This window comes from Meles meles, chromosome Y (genome assembly GCF_922984935.1).
Source record: "Meles meles chromosome Y, mMelMel3.1 paternal haplotype, whole genome shotgun sequence".
NCBI lineage: Eukaryota > Metazoa > Chordata > Mammalia > Carnivora > Mustelidae > Meles > Meles meles.
In genome coordinates, this window is record NC_060088.1 from 124072 (window position 1) to 136914 (window position 12843).

The window sequence follows — 12843 nt, forward strand, 5'->3', positions numbered from 1 at the left end:
CCGTCCACACAGAGTCCCAAAGAACCGATGCGAACGTCCCCGCGGCCGACAGGTGCGTGGGACACACGTGTGCACCGCGGACCGATACGCCGTGACAGTGCGCGCTTCCCACGAACGGCCATGACCGCGGGGTTAAACCACCCTTCTCACACCACGCGGCAGGAAGCACTTCCGTGACCGAGGACAGAAAGGTCCAGGCAAAGAGCCCGAGACCCGCGTACAGAGACACGCTTGTGGGGGACACCTTCGAGACCGGCTGTCTCCACACCACGCGGGATTTTGGAAAATCGAACCTTCCCCCTGCTGTTTTGTACGAACGGACAGGCTTATCCTGAGATTTGCCGTCACAGCCAAGGAACCGACGACACGACCCCAAGAAGGAATGCCCGCAGGATCCGAGCAGGGTTGCTGAGTCTCGGTGGAGCCACAGACGCAGCCCAGGTAGGTGTGGCTAGTGAAGGGCACAGACAGGTCCGAAAACCCCCCAGCCAGCCCGCCAGCAGGGCCGGGGAGTCCATTCTCCAGCCCCCACCCGAGACCCCGCCCCGGGCACGCGGGCCTCTCCCGGAAAGCCGCAGGCGGATTCCAGGACTCCTGCGGAAACGCCAACAGACCTGGTACGTTCGGGAGACCCGGCACACGCACGCCTCACCATAAACACGCGTGCCGGCCCCGTGGGTGATTCCGCCCCAGACAGAGCCCCAGCACCGGGGAAGGAACCTGGACCCTCCGCCCAGGCCCCACGGCAACTCAGGACAGACCACAGCCGGGGACGTGGATCGGGAAGCCCTGAATCGTGGGCCAGGTCTCCGTGGGTCTGGGCACGGCAGCGGAGTGGGACCCGGACCCCGTAGGCGCAGCCCGAGGCAGCAGCGGACGAGGACCTGAAACCTCATCCACGTGAACAGCGTCTCGGACACACACTCCAACAAACAGGGCCGCGAGCGCGGAGGGAACGCCAACCGACCACGGATCCGACAACTCGCACCCAGAGCCCCGAAGCCTCCGTGAGAGCGCGGACGGCCTGACGCGCAGCACAAAGACACAGCACACCCCAGGGGGACCGACGGCGGCGAGGACCCAAACACAACGGGCACGAGGGGCCGTGCCTGAGACGGGCTGACCCGTCAACCACCACACACAGACCGGGAAGACACGGACCAGCGAGGACCATCCCCGGGGCGGCTACGTGGGACGTCACTGCATGGGTTCTGGAGGTCTGCAGGTGTCCCCTCATGATCCGCGGCCTCGGGCACGGAGCCCAGAGACGTGAGAACCCACATCCCCACGAGGCCAGGGTGGGAGTGGTTCGTGGCGGCGCTGCTCACATCTGTCCAGAACAGATGAGAACGTCTTTGGCCTGGCAGGGGGGTCACCTGGAGCCGGGACGCTGCTCAGCCAGGCCACGAGTCCCCCACGCGCCCGCCGACAGGTTACGCGGGCACAGCCTGTGTGAGGGGACGGCGGGTCCCGCTTCCACGGTGTCCAGGAAAACCACAATGTCCAGGCAGAGCCCGGCCCGGCCCCTGCCCCGAACCTGAGTGGGAAGGGCCCGGGGTGGCTCCAAGTGTCCCCTGCCGTTTTGAGATCCTCTTGGAGCTGGGGGTCAGGACCCCTGAGCAGGCAGCCCTGTGCCACCAAACCCAGAGCTCCTGCATGGAGGGGCCGTCCCGTTCCTGAGGGCGGAGGGGACACGCGACCGCGGGCTCCAGTCCTATTCCGGGCCTGTTTACCATGTGTGCAAACACCTGACCCTGCGTGACCCCACCCAGGGGACAGAACACACATGTGAGCAGCGCCCATCAGGAGTGTGTAGGACACCTGAGTTCCTACCGCAGAACCCAGGCCTGTGTACGCACCTGGAGGCCCAGGCCCGGAGAGTGGAGCGGGGACGGGATGGGCCGCGGGCCTGGGAGCAGGAACCCCCGCCGGTCCCACATGCACTCAGTCACGGGGGCGGGGACAGTGGCGGCAAAGGGGCCTCGAGGCCTGGCTCCCTGCATTGGCCTCATGAGCAAAAACCAAGGACAAGGTTCCCAGCTGTGGCGACTCTTGGGGGGGGGGGGGCGGGGGGAGGTCTGTTGGGTCTTCATCCAAGCTGGGCCCTTCGGGACCCAGCCCTGTGCCGTGAACGTGCCCTGCACTGGCGGAAGGAACGGACTGGCCGTGAGATGTCCCAGGGTCCTGGGGACCCAAGGATCAGGACAGAAGGGAGCTGGCCATGATGCGGGCCGGGAGCCCAGGGCAGCATGCGGGCAGGAGGGCTGTTGGCGGGGGATGGGGCCGGCTCGGGGCCGTAGGCCTCACACAGCCCAACGGCTGGGCCCTGCCGGCTGCACTCCCGGGCCCCGCTCTCGGGGGCGGAGGAGCAGCAGCTCCTCCAGACCTGGGTCCGGAAAAGGGGCAGACGGAGGAGCCCCAGGACAGGCCGGGGCCGGGCCCCCCTGCGCTCACAGCCAGGGCTCTGGGCTTTCTGCAGACTCGGGGCCTGGCTCGGCAGCCCCCGGGACCCTGGAAGGGGCGTCTCAGAGCCCCTCTGGGGCCAGGCTCGCACTCAGGCCGCTGCCGGGAGCATGTGGGTTTCCTGCAGGACTCGGGACACCCAGCTGCGCCTTCTCCCCGCCGAAGTTCCCTACCCGGAGCTGCACACGCTTGTCTCGTGAACGTCCCGCCGCCCGAAGGAAGTGAGCAGGCCGCCCCCACGAGCCACCGTCTCTGGCCTCAGCCCACTGGGGACAGGTGGACATGGGAAGGGAGGCGCCCACTGCCCGCCGACCACCCGTGTCCCTCCCGGCCGTCCCCACGTCCCGTCCCACACTCACCCGTCCTCCCACGGCTCCCCTGCAGCCTCCTCGGCCACCAAGATGTCGTACTCCTCGGCCGCATACTTCTCCCAGTCGGACAGCTCAGGGCCCTCGCTGTCGCTCTCCTGGACAAAACACGTGTGTCACGCGGCGCGGACGCGGCCGGCACCCCACGTGCCCCTTCGCCACACTCACCCTGAGCAGGGAGACCTGTTCCTTCTGCTCATGGTCGAGGTACTTCTCGATGTTGAAGAAGGTGTCGAAGAAGACGTTGGCGAGTTTACACTTCTTCAGGTCACGGAGGGTGATCTTCCCTGCAGGACACGACACGGTTCAGACCATTAGTCCCAGGCGGACTCGCACTAACCGGCGTCCGGCGCGGCTCGGGGAACGTGGCGCGATACCGCGTTTTCTGACCAAGCAGGCCTAAGGCGGCCGCGCGAGGTGCTTCCTGTGCGGGTGGGAGGCTAGGTCGCGGAGCAGTGCGGACCAGAAGCCGGGGGTCCCCTGTGCCCCCGAATGGGTCAGAAGACCGACAAGGACGCGGAGTGCAGGAACAGTCTCTGGCCACCAGGGGGCACCCGGGCACACATCATGGAGCAGGACAGGACGGGAGGACGGGAGGACGGGAGGACAGGAGGACAGCCACTGCTAGGGAGGAGGACCTGATGGGACGGCCCAGAACGACTCTCAAAGACCATAAATACCCCCCGACCAGGACCCCACAACGTGGAAACAACACTAATGTAGGTATCACAGTTTGGGAAAAGTCTCCCTCTGTCCCTTTGACCTCTGAAGTGTCCTGGGGTCCCTCCTTGTGCCACAGGTGGCCTCTCCCTGCACACCGCCTTCTCAGCTGAGGGGTGTCAGGAGGACCCCAGGTAGGATCCCAGGACGGGGAGGAGAAGGGGACGGGTGCCCATGGCACCGCTCCACACCAGGAACTTGGGCTTGAGGTCCCTGAGGTGGGAATCCGGGGAGCATAGGCAGGGAGACGTGGCGTCAGGGACATCTGCCTTCCTGACCCTGGCAGGACCGCTGTGCTCGCCCGACAGGTCAGGGCTCAGCACAGGTGAGAGCTGAGGCGGGACCCATGGGGCCTGAAGGAGACGGGAAGGTGGACAGCCGGGATACACAGTGGTGGCTCCACACCCAACAGGGACCACCACCGGCAAACAGGGTGCTCGAGTCACACATGACTCCAGCTCACCCAGTCCTGAGTGGGGGTCTTGTGACAATATGGTTGGTACCAAAGCTCCCCATCACCCCCGTCACCAACTCAGAGTACGGATGTTCATTCCGAGTGGGTGTCCCTTCACAAGGGTGTCTCTCACAGGGGCTATCACACCTCACATGGGGACATCTCCTCATATGAGGGAGTCCCCTCACTCAAGGGAAACGTGCCGTCACACAGAGGCATCCCATCTTACAGGAAGAACGTCGCATCACGTGGGGTATCCCTTACACGGGGGCGTGCCACAGGGGGACATCTCACACGGGAGGATCCTCTCACACAAGCACATCTCACATGGGGTGCCCCTCCCATCTTACAGAGGGGACTTACCCTCACGCAGGTAGGGACGCAATACCATGGGAATGTCTCCTTCGGTACCCCCTTACACAGGGGGACATCTCATACGGAGGGGGGGTGACATCACAGCCACTAGGAGAAATCACCTCACCCGATGTGTCCCTTCACACAGAAGGACACTCCCTCATGTTGGGAGGGCAGCGCATCACATCTCACAGGGGTGGGGCGTAGACATCACCTCACATTATGTGTCCCCTTACACAAAGGGACATCTCACACAATGTGTCCCCCTCACACAGGGACATCCTCTCACATTGTGTCTCCTCACACGGGGACATCTCACACAGGGCATTACATTTCATGGGGGAAGGGAAGTCACCTCACACAATGTGTCCCCCTCACACGAGGACATCTCATACAGGGGGACATCTCACAAGGGGGAGGACATCACATCTCATGGGGAAAATCACCTCACAGTGTGTCCCCTCATGATATCCCCTCACATGGGGTAACAACACATCACATCTCATGGCGGGGGAAGGAGATCACCTCACATTACGTGTCCTCTCACACAGGACATCTCACACAACCTGTCTCCTCACACAGGACATCTCGCACAAGGCACCACATGTCATGGGGGAGGAGAAATCACCTCCCGTGATGTGTCCCCTCACAAAGGGGAGTTCTCACATGGGGAGGCATCACAGCTCACGGGAGGAACCACCTCACACGATGTATCCCTTCACACAGGAGGATATCCCCTCAAATGGGGGGCATCACATCTCACGGGGGTGAGGGGAGATCATCTCACATTACATGTCTCCTCACACAAGAGGACATGTCACATGGGAGGCAGCATCACATCTCATGGGGGAACCACCTCATACAATGTGTCCCCTCACAAAGGGGCACATCTCACATGGGGGGTCATCATGCTCACAGGGGGAAAAATCACCTGACATGATGTGTCCCCTCACACAGGAGGCTATCCCCTCACATGGGGGGGGGGGCATCACATTTCACAGGGGCGGGGGGTAGAGATCACCTCACATTACGTGTCCCCTCACACAGGGGCACATCTCACATGATGTGTCCCCGTCACATGGGCACATCCCATCCCAGGGATACCTCTCCTCACACGATGCGTCCCTCACGTGAGGGGACATCGCAGCTCACAGTGAGGAATCCCCTCAGACACATCCCCTCACACGGCTACGTTCCCTCAGGAGGGATCATCCCCTCACACCGGGCGTCCCATCTCCAGGAACACTACCTTCGCTCTGCGGCTTCACCAGGTCCAGCATCTGGCAGAGGCAGTCCTCGAAGGGCAGGGCCTCGATGGCCATGCTGTCCAGCCTGCGGCACTGCTCCTCGTAGAAGTACTCCAGCTCAAACATGGACAGCGCGCCGTCCCCGTCCAGGTCCATGCAGCGGAACCAGTACTCGATGCTGCCGGCACAGGCGGTCCGCGCGAGCTGGGTACCGAACCCACTGGGCCTCACTGCACCCGGGGAGGACGCCATCCAGGCCAACCCTGCCCAGTGTGGACCCTGCCTGGGACCGGCCTTGCCTGGACGGACCCTTGGTGGCGCTCATGCTCGGGGACAGCCGCTAGCCCTCGGCCTCCAACTGCTGCACCGGGACAGCCGCCAAGTACGTACCTGGTTGGAGTTTTCTTGTCTTCTTCAGAGATCAAAAACCAAACAAAGTCAGCGTAGCTTATTTTTCCTTCTTTCTGGACTTTCCTGCCCCTGGGTTCAGGGTGGAGACCAACAGACAGACAGCATGTCGGGAGGAGCGGCTGAGGGGAGAGGCCCCGCCCGCCTCCCTGCGTCTGGCCCCGTCCCACGCGGGGCTCCTGCTTGGGGAAGGCCTGCAGAGGTCGCCCTGGGGCTGCAGACGGGGCAGGGGTGGCTTCTGTGGCCTCAGTCACAGCCGCCTCATGGCCTCCGATGCCCCTACTCCAGGGCCCCCTCAGACGCCCAGGGCCTGACATGACCCGCCAACGTGGGGCCGGTCCTCCCCCACCCCTTACTGAGGACCTCATGCGAGGCTGGTGCTCGCCCCCGTTCTTAGGGCCTCCTGCGACAAAGAGGTATGTCCCCTCATTTATGGTCTGGTGTAACACAACTGTGTCCCCCGACGACAGCACAGGACAAAGCTGTGTCTCCCCTTGTGAGCGTGTGTGAAGATGGCACGTGTCTCCCTTCACAACCTCCTGTGACAAAGATGTCCTCCACCATGACCCCTCGTGACACGTACCCTCCCTTATTTAGGACCTTGTGTGACAAGGTCCTTGTCACGTGTGTCCTCCTCACGACCTCCCAGGACAACGGCACTCGCCCTCAACAAGCAGCTCCCACTATGGAACGAGTGAGACAGACCTGGACTCAGGCACTGACCACTGGCCACAGCCGCAAGACGATGACCTCAGGACGTACCTGGTCACGGCGCCCGAGAATATCCTGTCGATCATCCTGGTGGATATGGCTGCGGAGACAGAGCCGGGCCATGAGCCGCCGGGGCTCAGGACCCGCAGGGCAGGTCGGCTCTGAAATGTCACAGCCCGGGGTGGGGGGGGGGGAGGGGGTGGCACCCGGGGACCCTCCTGTCCCGTGTGTGTCCTCCCTGGGGCGCTGCCCACGGCCTTCCTGTCCCGAAGACTGAGCCCAGTCAGAGCCGCAGAGTGAAAGCTGCCCCGGGGACGCCGAGACAGAGGCTGAGTGTGACGAGCACAGTCACACTCGCAGGTGCTCCGCCTCGGAACGCTCTCGCTCTGCGGTCCCAGCAAACGTCTAACTAAAAGCTGACGAACGAGAAGGGGAAAGCCCCGCGTCGGTCGGCTGGGGCAGCCGTCACAGAGCACCCGACGGGGCAGCTGAAGCACTCGGGCTTATCCTCTCCGTGTCCCGGGGGGCGGGGAGGCCGAGACCCAGGCGGGGCCGAGGTGGGCCCTCCCGAGGCCTCGCTGCTGGCCATGCGGACCCCGTGTTCTCCCTGGGTCCTCACGCCGCCGTCCCTCCGTGTGTGTCTGTGTCCCCATCCCCTCTTCTGTGAGACCCCCGTCCTAGGACATCAGGGCCACCGACGGACCTCGTTTGACCGTCACCACCTCCTTAGAGACCGCACTTGCACTCACAGGCCCGTTCTGGAGTCCCGGGGAACGTGCCTCCAGCGACGGAGTTCTGGGGGGACGCAGCTCAGCGCATAGCACGCCCGGCACCCACCAGACGGAGGAGCGGAGAGTCTCTTCCCACATCTCCCAGCCCGTCCCACACCTTAATGGGTGTCACCCGGGTGCAGAATGAGTGGGCGTCACGACAGGCGGAATCGTGCCTCCCCAGGAAACCACGTCCCAGTCTGATTCCCGGTACCCGGATGTGCGGCCTCGCATGGAAACAGGTCTTGCCAGATGCGATTCAGAGAAAGCCCTGGATGAGCGCATCCTGGGTCAGGGTGGCCCTAAATCCAGCGTCTCTCGTAAGAGGAGACACAGACGCAGAGGAGAAGCCACGGAGAGATGGAGGCAGAGACAGGAGGGAAGCGGCCACGGGCCCGGGGATATCTGGAGCCCCAGAAGCCGGAAGGACCCTCCCCGGGGACACAGCCCTGCGCCGCCTGGATCTCAGCCTCTGGTCCGCGGAGCTGGGCGAGGGTGCACTCCCGGCATGGGAGGGCCCGGGTGGTGGTTGCTTCTTCCAAGCCCTTCAGCAAACTCCTGTACAGCCCTCCTGGGACACGGCCCGTCAAGTCCTCGACCACGGATGCCCTGAGGACACTCTGCTGTGGCTTTAGGCCCGCATTACCGCAGCCCCAGAGCCAAGACCGCTCTCCCGGAGGCACACGTCCAAACCCTGAACGCACGGCTCATCCACGGAGACCTACCTCCGTGGGCTGCACGGGACAGGGTCAGCTCGGACCTGCCTGCCTTCCTGTCACAACACCCAGGTCAGGGTCGCACCCCAGCCTCAGCCTGGCTGCCGCCTGCGCCACGGGGCAACTCCGCGGGCACCAGCGCTCCGACGGCTGGAGCCTCCTTATGCAGGCAGGTCAGCACCGCACGGGTGTGCGTATCGTGAGCCACGTCTGCCCCCAACTGTGTGTCCTGCACATCCCACACGAGTCCCTGTCCCTCCCGTGTCTCTGCGTGTGCAGCGTCTCCCGTACGCACGTCCTGCGGGAACAGACCACTCCCGGACACCGGGGAAGGCAGTTTTAGACGTCGGGCCGCGGGCCTGGGGCGCTGGCCATGGCCGGCGGTACTGGACAGGGCAGGACACCGGAGGGGCTCTCGCAGGTCCCCTCGTCCCACGCAGGCCGCACACTCACCGTGGTCGTTGTGCCGGGCCAGGTCCTGGGAATCGATGAGCAGGTCGTGGTCCGTGTCCAGCTCCCAGAACTTGCAGTAAATGACGTAGAAGTGCTCGTAGGAGAAGTACTCGGTCAGCTGATTGATGTCCGCTTCCTCCTCCAAGAGCGCCACATTCTGCCAAAACACACCCAGCAGAGCGTTTGTCACGGCAGCTGGGTCTCCTGGGCGTGGCACCTCCCAGGTGTCCCTGGAGAGCCCAGAACTGGTCCCGCCGCGCCTGGGGCTGGGAGCGCGGCACCCAGGTCAGGAGCGCGGCACCCGGGTCGGGAGCACACTGCCGTCAGGCCTGCGCCTGAGACTCAGCCGGCCTCCTGCTGGCAACGCGCGGCAGCCCTGTGCGTGCCGATCCTCTCACAGCCCCGGGCCCCCTGCTGTGGGCGGATCGGCCCCTCCTCGTGAGTGCGCACGCGTGCACCGAACCTGACTGAAGACGACACCTCGCTCCCCAGTGCGTAGGGGTCGCTTCTCCTGCAGGACGGGGGTGGGCGACGATGGGTAGACGGGTACAGACGGAGAGAGGAGGGCGGAGAACGAAGGATGGAGAACGGGACACGAAGGGCTGACGGACGGAGGACAGACGGACGACAGTGGAAGACGGGAGGATGGAGAACGGGAGAAGGACAGTAGACAGGAATGTCGCCACAGAAGAGCACAGAGAACGGGAGAGACACGTGGAAACGAAAGGACGGAGACGGATGGAAGAGACTCAAGAGAGAAGACGGAGAACGGACAGGAAAGAGCAGAAGACAGGGCGCGGGACGGACGGCGGAGGGTGGAGGACGCGGGACAGATGGAGGAGGGTGGAAGACGGAAGACGGACGGTGGGGGTGGAGCACGCGGGACAGATGGCGGGGGGCGGAGGGCAGATGGACGGGTAGAGGGTGTGGTGTGGTGAACGGTCCAGGGCAGACGGTGGCGGACAGACCGGCGGACAGAAGGCGGAGGAGGGCAGACAGGACGGCCGGCGGACGGGTCGGGGACGTACGGGACCCATGTGCCCGCCGGCCGGCCGCCCACCTGCAGGAAGGTGCTCCTGCGCAGCTCCGCGCACGTGATCCTCCCCGACCAGGACCTGTTGACGGAGTAGAAGATCCTCTGGATGACCTGCGGGAGGGACGGCTGTCAGCAGGGCACGGCGAGGCCGCGGCACCCGTTCCGCGTGGACCGAACGTCTGCGCTGTGGACGCAGGCGCCTCTGAACCTCACGGCCCAGAGCGTGGCCACACGCGGTCCTGAGAGCCCAGACGGGCGCCCAGGCCAAGCGACAGCCGCCCAGGGGGTAGAGCACACGGCTCTCTGGGACGTCCCCGCCCACCCGCGCCCCGTGCTGGCGACAGACGTCCGGACCCACGGGAGCCACTGCAGAAGCTCGTGCCAGCCCCGGGCCACCTGCCTCTCCAGACCCTGTGCTCGGCCCCGCTCGGCAGGCGCGGCCAACATCTCATTCGTGGGCGAGGACATCGGGGCCAGATGGGCCGCAGCCCGAGGGTTCCCGTGGGTGCGGGGCTGGACGTGGGGCCTGCGGCAGCCGGCCACACCCGTGCACTCACCGTCGTGATGTAGCGGGAGTGGAACTCGGACGCCTCCTTCAGGAAGGCCAAGCCCGGGTGCGTGTTCACCACGTCCTGCACACAGAACACAAGACGGTCCTCTGGACCCGCAAAGCACCCGCCGAGCACGGACCCCGTGTCCGTCACCAGCCCCTGCCGCCTCCCCAGGGACGGGGCTGCTGCGCACGGGTCCCTCCGGCCCCACGGCTGCGCAGGGGGCAGATCCCGGGCAGCGAGGCTGTGCGTCCCCGCACGACCCCGGTCCGCGACAGCGAGCCCCGTGATCTCCGACCGCGGACCGGGACTCAACGCGTGTGAGGACACACGGGCCCGCACCGAGGTCCCCAGGGAGGTTTTAATGCCCTCGGTTTCCAAGCTACGGTCACATGCCCTGGAATAACCCTGGTACTCAGAACAGTGGCACAGGCGATCCCAGCCCAAAAGAACCGTCCATCCTCAACCCTCTCTCTCAGTCTGCGCAACGATGCCCTCAGCCTGAAGGGAGGCACAGAATGTTCCGGAACACCACGACCTCTTTCAACGCATCCGATGACACAGCCAGGGGCTGCAGTCCCCTTGTCTCTGTGGCCTCAGGCTCTGAAGCTGCACGAGGTCCCTCCGCTCACACACCCGCACCGCGCGGGCACACGAGGTCCCATCACACACGAGGCGCTGCCCCTGAGCCACCTCTGTGGGAAGCAGGCCCGAGGGAAGGGAGCCCGACCCCTAGCTTCTGTGCGGTGTCGACGCGGGGGCGGGCCCGGAGGAGGGAGTGGCGTGGGGCGCAGACGCGGGGCGTACCTGTAAGAACGGGACGAAGTCCTCCTGCACCAGGTAGTTGGCGCCGGGATTCATGAGCAGGTGCACGAACTTGGCCGCGTCGTCGTGGCAGCTCTGGAGAACCCTGCAAGGACGGAGGACGTCCCAACGGCGCCCGCACACCAGGCCCGCGAGGCCGCTGCCAACACGGCTGACGGGGCGGACACGGGGCCATGACCGAGCGTGATCCCGCGCTGGCCCAGGAGGGGACAGGACACCGTGCCCCGTGCCCTGGAGCTTAGCTCCGTCCTCTCGCCGTCTCGGCCACAGCAGCGTGAGCCCGTGATGCGGCCTCGGCCCCGGGACAGGCAGTCTGGGGACCCGCCTCCCCTCCCGGCACCCGCCCCCAACGCACAGGCCCGGGACTCACTTTCTCCACATGGCGACGAACTTGTGCACAGAGACGGCGCCCGTGCGCTCTCCCCCGGCGCTGCAGAACAGCGGCCCCTTCCAGTAGAGCGGGCAGCCACAGGCCTGCGGCAGAGGGCACAGCGGGCCGGCCGTCAGCGCCTCCGGACCCCCACGGCCGCTGCCACAGCCGCACGCTCCCGCCGGGATTTCGCGGCGATGCTCCCTGCAGACGGCCGGAGCTCCAAACCCGGCAGCCCCACGCCGATGAGCTCAGCGTTCCCTCCGAACGCAAGACGCGCGTTCCTTCCCGCGCACCAGGGACAGCACGACGTCCTGGTGCCGCTGCCCCTTCAGGTGACAGGAACGCAGCGCGGGGACGGGAACAGCCCACGCCCTGCCCAGCACACAGTGCAGCAGCAGGCGGCCAGCGGGTCCCCTCGCAGCAGTGTGCGAGTCCAGCAGCAGCTCACGACGGCCGCGGGGAGGGAACCGACGGCAGAAACGAGGGAGGGCGTGCGACACGACACGGAAAGTCCCGGCCATCGGAACGTAGCTCGCGGGCACGGAGCGGGGTGTGCGCACGTGTACCGAGCCCCCACCTGCAGAACGCAGCCCCGAAGGAACGCCAGCACGGGCACACGTGAACGAGAACGAAAGCCAATGGCCATACAGTAAATCCGCGAAGGCGAAAGTCCGTTCTTGAAAGATGTACAAAACCAGCACCGTCCGCAGCACCGGCCAGAGCCGGAGCCGGAGGACACAAGTTACCAACGTGAGCCGTCCCCGCGGCCCCCACACGCGTGAGGGACGCGGGAAGTGGACTTCCGCTCCTTCATGCCCACACGTGCCGCGGCACCATGACCGGCACACGCCACCCGACGGAGGCTGAACCGCACCCGAAGGGACACAACCGAAAGCCCGCACAGAGCCGAACGTCTGCGCGACACTGATTCTGGAAACTTCCCCGGGAACGGCGCAGACCCCCGCGGCTCCCTAGCAAACCCGTTAGTTCGGGAGGAAATCGTTCCGGCGACACACAGACTCTTCCAGGGCTAAACAAGGAACGTCTCCTATTTCTTGTCCTGAGGCCAACAGCAGATGCTGAAATCCGCCAAGGACGCAAGGAGACCGTGCGCCGGTCGTCCCTCGTCAACACGGACGCAGAAATCCCGTGCAAACACACTCACTGACTCCAGCCAGCAAAGAAACAGTAACGAAGAAACAACACACCAGGAAACTGCGAACTGGATTATGGCCACCGAGGTCTGGTTGGGGGTTTACGTCGCCGCTCACCAAAGACCTGGGTTCGCCATCGTGACTTCTTAGAATCCTCGTCTCCCGGGCTGTCCGGGCGGCCTCTCGGAACGGCTCAGGAAGCGCCCCTGCCCAGTGTGTGTTCTGGCGCGTTCTCTTTGC

The 12843-nt window shown here is 65.1% G+C and overlaps 1 protein-coding gene across 3 annotated transcripts in view; it reads right to left on the bottom strand.

The window, feature by feature from the left end:
- Positions 1 to 12843, bottom strand: part of LOC123935825 (serine/threonine-protein phosphatase 2A regulatory subunit B'' subunit beta-like) — a 38635-nt gene that overhangs the window by 1006 nt on the left and 24786 nt on the right. For all 3 annotated transcript variants that reach the window (XM_045996629.1, XM_045996631.1, XM_045996628.1), the window contains exons 3-12: positions 11447 to 11550; positions 11059 to 11161; positions 10258 to 10332; positions 9725 to 9811; positions 8665 to 8821; positions 6777 to 6825; positions 5997 to 6086; positions 5609 to 5784; positions 3000 to 3118; positions 2823 to 2929 (exon numbers count right to left, since the gene is read on the bottom strand). In XM_045996629.1, coding sequence (XP_045852585.1) covers positions 2823 to 2929; positions 3000 to 3118; positions 5609 to 5784; positions 5997 to 6086; positions 6777 to 6825; positions 8665 to 8821; positions 9725 to 9811; positions 10258 to 10332; positions 11059 to 11161; positions 11447 to 11550 — 1067 coding nt within the window. The remainder of the gene's footprint in view (positions 1 to 2822; positions 2930 to 2999; positions 3119 to 5608; positions 5785 to 5996; positions 6087 to 6776; positions 6826 to 8664; positions 8822 to 9724; positions 9812 to 10257; positions 10333 to 11058; positions 11162 to 11446; positions 11551 to 12843) is intronic.